Here is a 15083-nt window from a genome sequence, read left to right as displayed (position 1 = left end):
TGGCAGAAAAATCAAAGGGAAAGGAAAGCCACCTTGATGACAAGAGTCCTTCCACCTTTGCCTTCTCCTGAGTCCTCTCCTCTCCTCGCTGAATGGCAGTCATTTTGGCTGCTCCTCACTGAGAGGGGTTTAGGGTCATCCTCAGATTCTAGTCCTTAGCCTGGGCATACTACAGTTTCCCAATGTGTTGTAATAAAACTTGAATTCTTTTTTTTTTAAGAGTAAACAAGAGTTAATTTTTTTATTTTTGATTTTTTTTAACTTTATTGGGGAACTGTGTTTTCCCCAGGACCCATCAGCTCCAAGTCAAGTTGTTGTCCTTCAGTTTTTGTGGCTACCATGTCCCTGGGCTGAGTCACAGCGAGCCTCGTTGTTGATAGAAATCTTGGCATATCACTCACTGTGCAGCCATGACTCCTACTTTCTGTTTTCATGTAGCCTTTGGCTTTAGTGAAGAACCTTCTACTAATCCTTTTGAAATAAAAGGGAACAGGTACGTATTAAGGATGCTTAATGCTCAAAATGCTTATGAAAGCGCTCCACAGTCTATTAGGTTATAACTTCACAGGCGGAGAAGGGTGCACCTTCTTCCTCCTCCCTTGCATCGCCCTCCTGGTTAGTGACTAATACCTGTTGAGTAGCTCTTATCTGATTTATGTGCCCATTTTCTGCCCCCTCCATTAGGACACTATTTACCAAAATGCATTCCATAATAGGCTATTTCCTTAAGCTAATCTAATAAAATTAGTTCTATGGCCAAAAATACACTTAGAAATCACACCATTCCGTTATCATTTTGGATATTCCCAGTGCAAGTAAGCACATCAAAGGCTCTGAGAAGTCCTGCAGGCAAGAAAAAACTGTTGGACCACTATAGGCCTACCTTGGAGATAATTGTGAGTTCGGTTCCAGATCACTGTCAATAAAGCAAGTCGTAATCTTTTTGCTGGTGGAGAGTTTTACCTTCAATTTGTAAAGAGCGCAACATCTGTGAGGCACAATAAAGCAAACACCTTAAAACTAGGTATGCGTGTACTTAGCCCTCTGTTTTCCAAACGGTCCTGACCCTGGAACCCCTTCTGTCTGTAACTGCCTGTTTGTGTTGTTCAGTGGAAAGCATTTTGGTTTAACATTGGTTTGGAGGCTCCTGTTTGGGAGTGCTAATCCTTTGTCCTAGGAGAAAGCAGGAAGATTGGGCTAGTATCTTAGAGGAGGGGGGGCTGCAGTTCTTAACTGTGTCTTAGAGGGATGTACTTACAATAGCAGGCAGCCATTGCCCTCTGCCAAAGAGCTGTTCGCTGTGGACAGTGATCTCCTGCAAGAGTGAGACTTGCCCCCTGTAAAGTGCTTATAATCTCTGTGAAATTTCATACACCCTTGAAAAAAGGGAGAAGGTTTCCTACAGCCAGTTTTGTACTTGCTCATAGCCATATATGGTACAAGATAGAGAAATGGCTTGACCAATTAAAACGAAAGCTTTCTCCTGAAATATATTGCTTGGGATTTTGAACAAATAAGTTCAAGAGTGAGGAAGGAGGTGTTTCAAGGGTGATCTGGCTTCAAGAAATTAAAGATAAAGAATAGGAATGCTTTTTATTTTTAAAGGTATCTTCCTTTGAATGTCAGCAGTCCAATGATTTGTCTCCTTATCCAGCTTAGTGGGAGGATTTAAAAAATATGTGTAGGACATCCTTTGAGGTCAAGGGTATGTGGGAGGGAGAGCGACATTTTTAAGAACTTATTCTCTCTCTACGAAAATTTGTGTGGAAAGCTTTTTGCAGGATGCTCCCCCATCATTACTGCTTTGCTCCTCATGGTGAAGGAAGAAAGCTTTGGTCACCACCTCCATTTAGTGGAGTCCATGGATTTTAGTGTTCAAAGTCTTGTTCCACCAATTCCTAGCCCTGGCCTTGGGCAAGATGCTAACATCTCTGAGCTGCAGTAAATCCACTTCATAAGATGCTTATGTGTGAATTTATGAAGCCATTAATTAAATGTCATTAAATGAAATTATTTAAAGCACTTAGTATAGTACAGTACCTGGCACCTGCTTGGCACTCTGTAGATTGAAAGTCATTGGTATAGCTTTATTTTTACTTGTGAATAAACTGGAGCTCAGCAAGACTAACTCTGGGCTATCAAGCTACTGAGTTGTACTTGAACTCATCCACAAAGTTCTGTGATTGTACAAGTCTATAGGTGACGTGAGTAGCTCAGAGCAGAATAAGACAATTAACTGGCATTCTTTCCACCTCATCATGATTATCTTGTTTTTAAACGATATCGGAGCCTTCCAGAAGAGTTACTAGGATGAGTGTTCCATTTACAAAAACTCAATCTACCCGCAACTTGTCACAGCCAGGCTTGTTGAATAAAAAAAAACAGACACCTGGAGAAAATGACTTCCTGGTTTGGGTGGGTAACGCCTGTGTATGAGCATCTCTAGGGGCATTGTCTGCCTTGGTGTATTTTGTGTTTTTCAGAAGAAAAATTCTGCTTTTTCCTTAAGAGGACAACTGTCAGGTGAAAAGGCTCAGAAGTCTGGTAGAGCTGTGTGGATCAGTGACAGTCATGAAGCCCTGAAATTATTTGATCTATCCGATACCAAGTGTCTGCACACTTGGCAGCATCAGGATAAATGACTGCTTTTTTTATCCTTCTGTTCCTGCACATTTGGCATAATACAATCATAGATAGTGAATAATAGTCCAATTCAGCTCTCAGTTTCTGCATTGATTCCCCCAGAGAAATATAATAAGTTAGTTCTTTGGTTGGCTTCTGATTTTGATTGGCAGAAAAAATAACAGAAGAAAGATTACATTTTGCCAGCATCCTACATTTTGAAGAACAAAAACCTTACTTAAATTATTGCTCGATGTTCGGCAGTCCCATTTTTAAAAAGAACGTCCTGGAGGGAAACATTCTTTTTCCTCAGGGAAAGGGCTGGAGGTCAGAGGACTTTGCTGTAGAACCTTTGAAAACTGTCGACAGAAGACTTGATGAAAATACTGTATCTTGTACAAAGAGAAAATAACATACGATGAGAGAGTCCTGCTTATTGTCTCATCTCGAGGGACGGCAGACAAGGAGTGCAGCTAAAGTGGGGACTTGAAATGAAGCAGCCTGGCACTAATCTGTTTCACCTTGGGTAACCCACAGAAGCCCTGTACCTCAATTTCCTCATTAGTAAAATGGAATCATAATCACCTACCTCACTAGGTTTATCCNGCCCGAACTTATTCTCTTTTTAAGGTGCTATTGCAAGGTCAAACATAAGCCCAACTGTATACTCATGTTTCCAGCAAGTTAACCTTTGTTTCGCTTTACCAGTTCTTTATGCCATTAAGTGGGATTTGAGAACATACCTTGTAAAACTGGAGAAAATGTAATGAAAACTGTGTAGGAAAACGGTACTTCCTTATTTTCTTTTAGTGCTCTTTCATTACCAACAGAGAAACAAATGACCTCATCAACCCATAGTTTCACTTGGCTTTATCCAAAATAAGCCACTGCGGAAAAAGAAGTACCTTGTCATATATTACAACTGTAATTGCTGCAGCTGTCGAGGGCCTCTTTTCTGCTTCCTCTGGGGTGAAAAAGTCACTGAGGAAAACCCGGAACTTGGTGGCTCATACAGGAAAGTGGCAGCTTCAGTCTATTATGATAATGCACGTGTACGTTCTGCCCATTGATTTGGGGGCACACTCTCCCAAGATACTGGAGCATTTGTCCGTGACATTTTCAGTGACCTGGTGTAGCAAAATTTCTATCAGGCGTAGAAGAAAAAACATTAAAAGCATCACAAACATCACCAAGGTTTCTAGCCTTTTGAGTTCATTTAGCTTTAAAGAGAACAACTGGCTTGATTGGCCAAGAGGGACAAGCCAGGCACACCTGATTTTAGTTTTGAATCATATGGAGGGATCCAGTGTGGGTAATAGCTTTTGTTTGATTTTTCCAACAACCATTTCTGAGCGCCTATTAGTGCGTCAGCCATTCTTGTAAGTAAGCAGAGTGGAGCTGCTAACCACAGTGCCAGGCAGCAAAGGGCAGGGCCCCGGAGAAGCCCCGACAGAGCCTTACAGCCCTTTAGGTGAACAGAGATGGCTTCTGGTTTGGGGGTTCGGAACGTTTCCTAGAAGAGATGGCATGGAAGGTTGGACTAGCGGCTAGGGGTATGGATGTGAGGCAGTGAGGGGCACAGTGAGGCATCCCAGTCAGAGTAAACAGCTTGACCAAGATGCTGGCAAGGGCCGATTTAAGGAGGAAGAAGCCATGTGGTGTAATTTGTTTGCCTGCTAGAGTTTGTTGAAAAAGGACCACTATTCCTTTGAAGCAGCAGTTGCTTTTCAAACTAGAATAAAATAATAGTAATAAGGTAGTATTCAAAACTCTACAATTTCACGTGATTCATTAACCATCAGACTAACAGAAACTTTTTTAAAAATTTAATATTTATTGAGCCCTTAGTGTGTGTCAGGCCCCATGCTAAGCGCTAGAAATAAAATAGTGAACCCCTCACCTGTTTAGGCCATGGTGGTCAGAATGGTTACTTACGGCCAAATATAATCCTATTTTTTTATTGTGATAAAATACACCTAATACAATATTTACCATTTTAGCCATTTAAAAGTGTATGGTTCTGTGACATTAAGTACTTTCACATTATGTGCATCCATTACCACCATCCATCTCCAGAACTTCTTATCGTCCCCAACTGAAACGCTGTTTCCATTAGACGCAAATAGCTGTGTACAAACAGCTGTTCAGATCTCTGCTTTCACTTCTTGTGGGTCTATACCCACAAGCGGAATTGGTGGTCATATTCTGTGTTGAATTTTTTGAGGAACTTCCATTTTGTTCTCCACAATGGCTGCGCCATCTTACATTCCCGCAGCAGTGAACGGGGTTTCTCCACAAACTCACAAGCACTTGTTATTTTCTAGGTTTTTGTGTTGTTTTTTATATACAAGCCATACTAATGGGTATGAAGTGGTATTTCATTGTGGTTTTGATTTGCATTTCCTAATAATTATGGGGACATCTTTCTGTGTGTGTATTGGCTGTTTATATGTCTTCTTTAGAGAAATGTCTGTTCAAGTTATTTGCCCATTTTTAAATCAAGTTGTGTTGTTATTGTTGAGTTACAGTAGTTATTTTTATATTTAAGATATCAATTCTTTATCATATATGTGACTTGCAAGTATTTTCTACCATTTTCTACCTTTTCACTCTGTCGATAGTGTCCTTTGATGCACAAAAGTTTTCTAATTTTAATGAAGTCCAACTTATGTATTGTTTTTTTGCTTGTGCTTTTAGTATCATATCCAAGAATCATTGCTAAATCCAGTGTCATGAAGCTTTTGCCCTGTGTTTTCTTCTAAGAGTTTTAATAGCTTTACCTTTTACATTTAGGTCTTTGATCCATTTTAAGTTAACTTATCTTATATGCTGTAAGGTAAAAATCCAACTTCATTTTTTGCTTGTAGATAGCCAGTTTTCCCAACACCATCTGTTGAAAATACTGTCCTTACCCCATTGAATAGCCTTGAAAATCACTTGACCATATATGCAAAGGTTTATTTCTGGGTTCTCTAGTCTAGTCCATTGGTCTATATGTCTGTCTTTATGCCAGTACCATACTGATTTGGTGACTATAGTTTTGTAGGAAGTTTTGAAATCAGGATGTATGAGACCTCCGATTTTGTTCTTTTCAAGATTGTTTTGGCTATTGGGAGTCCCTTGAGAGTCCATATGAATTTTTGGATGGACTTTTCTAATTCTGCAAAAAATCATCATTGACATTTTGATAGGGATTGAATTCACAGAGCAACTTTAAAAAAAATATTGTTTATAAACATCATCATCCTTATTCTAACTTGGATGTTCTAGGAGCCTATGGAATTATAGACGCAAGATCCTTAGAGCGTATGAGTCCAAAGCCCAGCTCCCTCTCACTCCATGCCCTCTCACTTTCCTTGGTGGCTCTCATGCCTTCCTTCTCTTTCTGAAACTCCAAGGATCCTCACCAAGAAGGAGTTGGAGAAAAGACTGTTGAAGCCCATGCCCTTAAGATTAGACATTGGTCACAACAGTGCTGAGAAAGCTCCTCGAGCGAGGCTCCTTTGGTCTGGTGGCTAACAGGGTTGTAAAGAAATTGACCTGGGTAACTCTGAAAACAGTCTTCAGCCTGTGAGGCTGGAGTCTATGTATTTGAAAAAAGAAAAGAAAAACTGGTTTCAATTACCCTAACAAATTTGAATGCTCAAGATTGACACCTTGACAAATTATAGGAAATTGCAAACATTTTCCCAGGCCCAACTATCATGCCTTTTCCTGAAGACTACAGAGAGAATTTAGGTGGGAAACCTCCCCAGAGCAGGTTTAAAATCACAGTAGGGTGACAGGAGATGGGATCATTGGGTGTAGAACAGACTCCCCGAGTGCCTGTTGGCATTGGGACCAGACCACCAACATCTCCCTAAGACCTTGGGGACAGAGGAACCCGGGGCCAGTGCTGGCCTTTAAGGAGGGAGAGAGGAAGGCATGCTTATTTATCTGCCTTAGACAGTATTTTCATTTAGAAAGTATTTTGGTTACTTGTCAGGGAAGGTTAAGGCTGGTTGCCAGAAAAACCAAACTTTTCCCCTCCCCACAGGAGGATTAATGCTCTCCCTAAATCCTTTTCAAAAAAGAGCCTTTTCTCTTCTTCAAAGGCATCTTGTCTGCAATGTTTCAAATGAGACTTTTCCTTCTTGCTGTGGTTTGTCAGTTGGTGGTGGGTGAACTTTGTAAGCTGGCCTTTCGGAGCTGAGATGTTCAGCCTGCAGGGCGCTATCCACTGGTGGGTCATAAAATCTGCTCGGCAGCTCTGTCATCAGCATTTTAAAAAATGGACTAGGGTAGAATATATCAGTTTATGGTGTGTAATAAGAGTATGTCTTAATATTTTTCAATTTTACATATACGAGTAGCTATTTGGATGTTTTTGGGCTGTGATATAATATGTCATTCTTACTGTGTTTGGTAGTCACAACCTTGTTAAAGCCATTGTTTTTAAAATTGTCATTGACTAAATAAGGCCCATTCATGTTGCTACCTCTGGCCATTCTCAGCAAAATGCTGTGCTTAAACAAATACATATAAATAAAGCCCTAAGAAGCAGCCATTTCGGATTAGATTTGAACCTAGTCCTTATTTGGGCCTTCTGATTTGACTTCTAGTTGGCCAATTTACATTTTCCAAAAGAATAGACTTAATATAACGTAAGTATTTCTAGATTTAATGGAATGGTGTTTCACCAATTTCAGTCTTTCACAAATCTGCATGATTTTTGCCAAACCCATGAACCACGTGTGTTTTTACTAGTTTCATATTTTCCTTAAATCAACTCAAGTTAAATCTACATTTAATATTCATGAAACTGCCAATTTATGTATAGGCTAATTATCTTTTCTAAAATGCAATAAAATAAATATACAACTTTTAAAATATAAAAATGTTCACCCATGTGCCATCTAAAATTATCTCATGTACTGCAGGGGCCCACATACCATTGTTGGGGACATAATGACGTGCAGAACTTTATTTTGTGCTTTTCCCCTTTCTCCTTGTTAGATTTCTTTAACAGAGGTTTCTATACATGAGGAAAGAAACAAGAGCTTTTAGTCATTAGGGATAGAAGTGCCCTTAATTTTAAAGAACTCACCTCACCCTCCCTCCCCCACATTTTTTTTTATAGAAACTAGCATTTCTGAATCCACTACAGACTCATTCAAGATTGACTACACACCCTGACCCAGTCAGCTTTACCCATTTATTAGAAATGGTCTTAAGAGAACTGTGGAGGGGAATTGTTGGAAGATAAAAAAACACCTGCATGTTACAACACAGGGTAATGATAGAACTTAGTGAGTGAGGGCTGCGTCCTTGGGCCCCGTGGGACAAAACTGGCTGTGGCCCAGCCTCATAGGGCCTCATGGAGACTCACTGAGATTTGAATAGAAACAGAGCTGAAAGGACTCGAGAGAAATAGCTCATCCTCTTTTTTACAAATTGGGCAACTGAGGCCCAGAGGGGGCAAAATGGCATCTCTAGGGTCACACCACCAGTTGGTGACAAAGTTTGAGGCTTGGTATGGAAAATCTCATGCTAAGAATCACAGAACCCTGGTATTAGAAGCGGCTGCTTTCCAAAGCAAGAGGAACAGGCCCAAAACAGTTCGGCCAAGATCTGAGATCACTGGTGTGATAACCTTAGGAATGACAGAACCATGTCAGGGTAACCTGGACAAGGCCCCTCATGACCTGGAGTCCCCTTCCCTATGAAGGGGATTTCTGGCCATGACATAAGCGCAAAAGTGTTGATGATCTGACCCACAGATGCCCTGGTGCCCTCTAGTGCTACTCAGGGAACTGCTGTTCTAGAAACCAAGTTCAGAATCGTCTTCAAGTGCTACCTTTTATAGCTGTAATGAGTAGCCTGGAAATGTCCCCACCATTTCATAACCAGGGGCGCCCAGGCTAAATACCAAGTGGAAATTCAGAAGCTCCGAGTCCTGATCCCGGTTTTTTTCCTGAGCTTAGGCTGAAAAGTTTCAATAAAACCCTAATGACTAATCACAAACCTTGTGTTTCTGTTTCCTTAAATGCGACTTGGTCCAAAGAACCAACCAACAATTCAGAAACCATTTTCAGTTAACTCTTGAACAACATGGATTTGTACTCCATGGGTCCACTTATACATGTTTTTTTTTAATAAATACTGTAAATGCGTTTTCTCTTCCTTATGATTTTAATAACGTTTTCTTTTCTCTAGCTTACTTTGTGGTAAGATACAGTATATAATACATATAACATACAAAATGCATGTTAATCAACTGTTTATGTTACCAGCAAGGCTTCCTGTCAACAATAGGCTTTCAGTAGTTAAGTTTTGGGGAAGTCAAAGTTATACACAGGTTTTCAACTGTACAGGGGATCGGTACCTCTAAACCCCACATTGTTCAAGGGTTAACTGTAATAACTATTTCCTATGCTCTGGCAGGCTTTGGGACACAAAGATCAATCAGAGAGGGAGTCTCTGCCCTGGAGGAACTCACAGACCAGTGGAATAACAAACCAATCAACCCACAGCAGAAACATGGTGTAGCAACTTAAGAGTCCTCACCTCTGTGAAGGCTTCCCAAACTCTCTAGGGAGAATTAGTGGATCCCAATCCTTGAGTCTCACGGTACCTTGTACAGCCCTCTGCAGCCCTGTACCTTATTTCTGTGCTCTGTTTTGAAGTCTGTTCTCCTTTGAACAGTGAGCAGGAGATGTATTTTATTCAGCTCTGTATTCCCAGTGCCTGATATAAGTGGGTGGCCCTCCAAGATCCTTTTATGGGGGTAGGTATGGACAGTATCCTAGGAAACCACAGAGTAGAGAAAAATACCAGGATGCAAACCAGACAGTTCATTCAGCTTGAGGGTCTCAGAGAGCTTGACAGAGGAGAAGGCGTTGAGCTGGGGTGTGAATGGTAAACAGGCATTTCTGGGCGCTGTTTCGGCATGGCCTGAGAAGTGTCTATGTAAGTGTCCTTCTTGCCTATCTTGTATAAGCCCTTTCTCTGCACCTGGCACCTTTCCTGAAGGAGATGTCCATTTCAGTGAGTCTCAACATTTTACTTAGATAAGCCAGGTATCTGTTTAACCCTGCGTCAGCCGATAGCTAGTTAGTTGTTGGTTAATTTCTAGCTGTGTATGTTAATGTTCAAAATACACAGAAATACTAGGTTGGGGCATTTCATATCAAAACCATTTCCATCAAGCTTTGTAAGAATTCTAAGGAATGTGTGGGAACAGAGAAGTCCCATTGATTCACGTCACTTATGGTCAGTGAGGAATATGCCAAAAACATTTTTAGGAAAGAGGGCCGTGCCTCTGAGTGTGACATTGTAGTTTGTGTAAGGACACTGTTGATACCTGTCCCCAAAGACCCCTTTTCCTTAGCACTTATTTTCTAACAAAGGAGAACACTTATTTATTAATGACATTAATTATCATCTGTTCCTCCCTGCGAGAACGTAAGCTCCAGGAAGGCAGGGAGCTTTGATTGTCATCGATGTCTCCCAAATGTTTAGAACCATGTCCAGCACACACTAGGTGCTCACTGAATGAATGAATGAACATTGATGTGAATGAAAGATTAAATGAATGAATGTATGAACGAGTACTTCTGCTCCAGATCTGAGCCCAGGTAAAAGGTAAGTCTGTTGTCCTAAGTCGTTGGGATTGGAGAGTCACTATAATTTCCTCCAGAGAGCTGGCCTTTTGGTACAGGCTGCCTCCTTTCCAGGGGCTGGGCTGTTCATGCCTCACGTCGGATGTCATGAACATACCTAAGTAATTGAAAAGGGCATGTCTAAAAAGCACTCCAGTCATTTAAATGGCTGTTGTGTAAATGTATTCTTCATCAAAGGAAGTAGCTGTGACCAGTCCCAAAGGAGCACTATGTCAGGGGAGCTGGGTTCAAATTCCAGATATGCCCATTTCTAGTTAACGTGCTTTCGGGTCCGTCATTAGCCCTCCCTGAGCCTCAGTTTCCTGACTCATAAAATGGGGGCAGTGATCTCTTCACCACGTGCCTAGCACTGATATCCAGGAGGCCCCCCGGAAGCATCATCAGGCCTAGGAAGACCCTCTGAAAGGCCAGCAGTGTGGGTGGGTTTCATGAGCCTGTTTCCGAGCTAGTCTCCGACTCTCCCCAGGAAAAGATCCAAAGACGCCCCATGGGTTTTGTTAGGGAGGATCATGCGGCAACCTCCCCCCGCACCCATCCAAACCCAAATCCCCAGTAAGTCAGGAAGATGTATGTGTTTTAAAACATTGGGAGGTCTGCTTTGGATCACCCTGGAGCTGTGGCTTCCCTGAGCAGCTGAGAGTGAAAGGAAGCAGTCCCTCTGCTGGGAGCTCTTCCCCCCTGGCTCAGCGCTCACGTCCCACACAGGGGCTGCCTTCAGTTGGCTTTGGCGGCCGTTGACTTTTAAATCATAAAAAGCCGCTCTGTATACAGTTTACTCTGTTACTAAAAGGCAGCAGAACATAGGTATTAAAAAAAAAAAAAACTGAAGAAGCAGCCGTTAATCCCGCCAGGCTTCTGGGCACTGGAGCAGTTGCAGATGACAAAAGTTAATTAGAAACATGAGCAGTTTAACTGAAAACACTTGTGACAATTGGACGGACAGCCTCTCCAGTTGGAGAATTTTTTACAGGGAGTTGTTTCGGGAGAAAGTGGCTGTTGCTAGTAGGTAAGTCATAAATGACACTGTGACTCTGCAGATGGGGCCATGCTCTTTGGGGGCTGACATCCTGTCTGTTCTGAGCCCTGGGCGGGCGTGGGATGCGGGTGGGCACTGGGCTCAGCTGTGACATGTCTTTCCTGCCACTTTCACTCTGACAGCCCTTGTGGAGGAGATAGAGCTGCATCGTTCTGATTGTGGTGTGAAGAAGGGCACTGCAGTGTTCATGTCTGTGATATGGGTGGCCTTGGTGGCGAGCAGAACTCCAGTTTGAAACCGACCCTTCCCAGAACAATTCCGGTTCTAGTTTGGAAGTATGTTGAGGTTTTTCTGAGAAAAGAGTCTGGCCGGGAAAAGACCTCCTGAGCGCCAAGGGGAGAGCTTTGACTCTCAGATAACCTGTATGTTTTCTTGCCTACAGTGAAGCCATGTGCATGGTTTATACCCTTAAGCTAAAGAGTTTTTCTTATTTTAAGTCTAGTCTGAAACATGTTTGTAACTCTTTACAAGTGCCAACATAGAAAAAATTGATATGCTTTGATAGGACTTAGCAAGTTCTGTGGGTAATTATTCTTCTGTAAAGATTATACTCGGTTTCTCTTTTTTTCTTTCTTTAGTGTGTTCTGTTTTAATGTCTCTGTGACATTGTTTTCTTAAAGTTGGATAATTCTCAAGTGTTTTGCATAGCTGGGAAATGGGGTTGTGGGCTGATAATTCAAAACAGTAGATATTTCCTGCATCTTTCCCATACCACCACAATGGTGGTGCAGGTTTGAGTTTCTCTGTTTTTCCATGAACTGAAGCACTTAATTGTACTTTGTGTACACTGATGTTAAGATTAACGTGCATTTGCATAGCATACACCAAACTGGGATGGGAGGCTGTGAACTATACATGATAGAGAACAGGAGGGAGTCAAGGTAGGATTTAAAATTTAACCACAGGCACTATACAAAGCAGGTAATGGAGCTATAAAGCATTTGGGTTGGAGAGTGATGGGCTGTGGTTACATGGAACCGTAGCCAGCGCTCCCTCATGGTCAGTGCAGGTCCACTGGTGTAATTCAGGTTCTCTTCTCTTCCTCATCTCTGCAGAGCCATTGGCAAGCCCAGCCTCCTTCCACCCCGGAATGAATGAAAATGCACCTGTTTCTTTGGACAGTGGCAGCAGCTCCACCACCCCTGCTAATTGCAATGTCTCCTCGGCCATCCCCCAGCCCGGGGCCGCCAAGCCCTGGCGCAGCAAGTCCGTCAGCGTGAAGCACAGCGCCACGTCGTCCATGCTGTCAGTCAAGCAGCCCGTGCCCGAGGCCCCCAGGCCCAGCTCCGAAGCCTTGAAGCCAGCCCCCAATAATCAGAAGTCCATGCTAGAAAAACTAAAACTTTTCAACAGCAAAGGGGGTTCCAAGGCGGGTGAGGGACCAGGGTCGCGGGACACCAGCTGTGAACGGTTGGAGATTCTGTCCAGCGTTGAAGAGAGCGAAGAGATGGAGGCCACCAGTCGCACGCTGTCCATGGCGGGCCCCCCTTCCAACAGCCCCAAGATCGCACTGAAGGGCATCGCCCAGAGAACTTTCAGCCGGGCGCTGACCACCAAGAAGAGTTCCCCGAAAGGCAATGAAAAGGAAAAGGAGAAACAACAGCGGGAGAAGGAAAAGGAGAAAAGCAAGGACCTCACCAAGAGAGCCTCTGTGACAGAGAGGCCAGACCTCAGAGAGGGGCCAAAAGAAGACCCCAGTGGGGCAGTGGTGACGGAGATGCCAAAAAAGTCCTCCAAGATCGCCAGCTTCATCCCCAAAGGGGGCAAACTCAGCAGTGCCAAGAAGGAGGCGCCAGCCCCTTCCCTCAGTGGAATACCAAAACCAGGGATGAAGAGCATGCCCGGGAAATCCCCAAGTGCCCCTGCCCCTTCCAAGGAGGGGGAGCGGAGCCGGGGTGGCAAGCCGAGTTCGGGGCTCCCCCAGCAAAAGCCCCAGCTGGACGGCAGACACTCCAGTTCCTCCTCCAGCCTGGCATCCTCGGAAGGGAAAGGCCCAGGAGGGACCACCCTGAACCACAGCATCAGCAGCCAGACTGTCAGTGGGTCCGTCGGGACCACCCAGACCACAGGAAGCAATACCGTCAGTGTTCAGCTACCTCAGCCCCAGCAGCAATACAACCACCCCAACACTGCCACGGTCGCACCTTTCCTGTACAGGTAGGAGCAGCCGCCCGCCTGCCCTTCCTGGGCCACTGGACACAGAAGCCTTTCTGGTGGCTTCTAGGTAGTCAAGGACAGGCTCTCTGGGAACACTTAAGCAAATGCAGCTAAAGTACCAGTGATAAAGCCCTAACAGAGGTATTCACAGTGCTTGGGGGAACGATTAACACAGCAGGGCCTGGTGGAGGGTCAGAGAAAGCTAAAGACAGGAAGTACTATTAAAGCTGACCCAGGACGAGTGGGAGTTCACCAGGCATGTGGGGACTTGGGGCCATTTCAGAAGCAGCAGCAGCAGCAGCAGCACAGGCAGATGCATGAAGGGTGTTTGGTATCACTCCACAGGCTGCAGCATCAGTCCCCAGCCATACTGAACAGGAAGCGTCTTGCTGAATAACGGGTACTTCTTCTCACAGGGGTGTTTGTCTTGAACTTGCAGACCCTCACAGTTGCTTACCACAGCGCACATATTAAGGAGGTATTCAGCCCCTTCTGTGTGCGGGAATGTTGGAGGCAACAGCAGGATGCGGGAGAAGGGTAGTGGTGAGGAGAGACCAGTTCTGGAAGAACAGAACCCAGGTTGTATTGAGGAGGCGAGCCTGGCTGTTTGCATCCGACTCTGTCCTTCTGGCTGTTGTGTGCCCCTCGGTCTCTGGCTCTCATGGCACGCCCATAGGAGCATATGTGGAGCCAGGTGCGGATGCTCTGTGTGGTTCTGGCCTGTGAGCACCTTTGGTTGCTCAGCCGGCACCACATACCTCGGCGAATGGGGACACTAGCTCTGGGTGTTACTTGATGCATGTGGATGAGTCCTCTCCAGGCAGGCAGGTGGCAGCTCCTGCAGCCCTGATTTTAAGAAAGTCCCAGAGCTTTGCTCACAGTAGTCAACTTGTCCTATGCTTTGGATGTATAGTGCCTTGCGCCACACTGCACAGTTGAATATAATTAATACCTCTGCGAAGCAAAAGGGGACTAAGGATTGAATGATTGAATGTCATATTCTGGGCACTCCTTTTACAGCTTCCACCCTAAGTACACACACACACACACACACACACACACACACACACACACACACACACACACTCACACTGTATACATACTCATACAGCCATAGGTGTATATACATACATCGACAGTCACATGTACGTGGAAGCACACAGCCACATTCATTTATAAAATGCAAATACACTTTCGCATACATGTATTTTCATAGCTATTCATATGCATACTTACCCATAACCATCTCTCCCTGCATGAGCTGTGCTCTAGGAGACTTTGTTACCATCCCTGCCAACAGCTGATGGAAAGGCTGGCTTGAGCGATTTCAGAGTAAAGCCAGCCAGTGAGGGAATGTCAGGCCTCGCCTCATCCCTCTTCCATGAGGGTCACACCCAAACTTTTAAAATGGAAGCCAGTCATCTTTTTATTAAATCACATCCTCAGCTCAGCTAGCAGTCCTGAGAAATGGGCCAAGGCTTAGGTAATGACTCAGCACTAGTCTGCACGCACAGCTTTTTGTGCGGTGGTTCTCTGAGCCATGGAGGCAACTGAATTGCTCCCCACGAAACGTTCATCATTCCAATAGCATTTATAGCCTTGCTATC

The 15083-nt window shown here is 44.0% G+C and overlaps 1 protein-coding gene across 11 annotated transcripts in view; it reads left to right on the top strand.

Annotated features, from left to right (window-relative positions):
- The window catches only part of NAV2 (neuron navigator 2), a 738710-nt gene that overhangs the window by 559343 nt on the left and 164284 nt on the right, over positions 1-15083 (top strand). For all 11 annotated transcript variants that reach the window (XR_002125006.1, XM_019651383.1, XM_019651379.1 and 8 more), the window contains one exon: positions 12375-13476. Coding sequence is in view for 10 of the 11 variants with exons in the window: in XM_019651383.1 (XP_019506928.1) it covers positions 12375-13476 (1102 nt within the window). In the remaining variant the exon portion in view is untranslated. The remainder of the gene's footprint in view (positions 1-12374; positions 13477-15083) is intronic.

This window comes from Hipposideros armiger, unplaced genomic scaffold (genome assembly GCF_001890085.2).
Source record: "Hipposideros armiger isolate ML-2016 unplaced genomic scaffold, ASM189008v1 scaffold_159, whole genome shotgun sequence".
NCBI lineage: Eukaryota > Metazoa > Chordata > Mammalia > Chiroptera > Hipposideridae > Hipposideros > Hipposideros armiger.
This window is presented reverse-complemented; position numbering and strand designations above follow the sequence as displayed.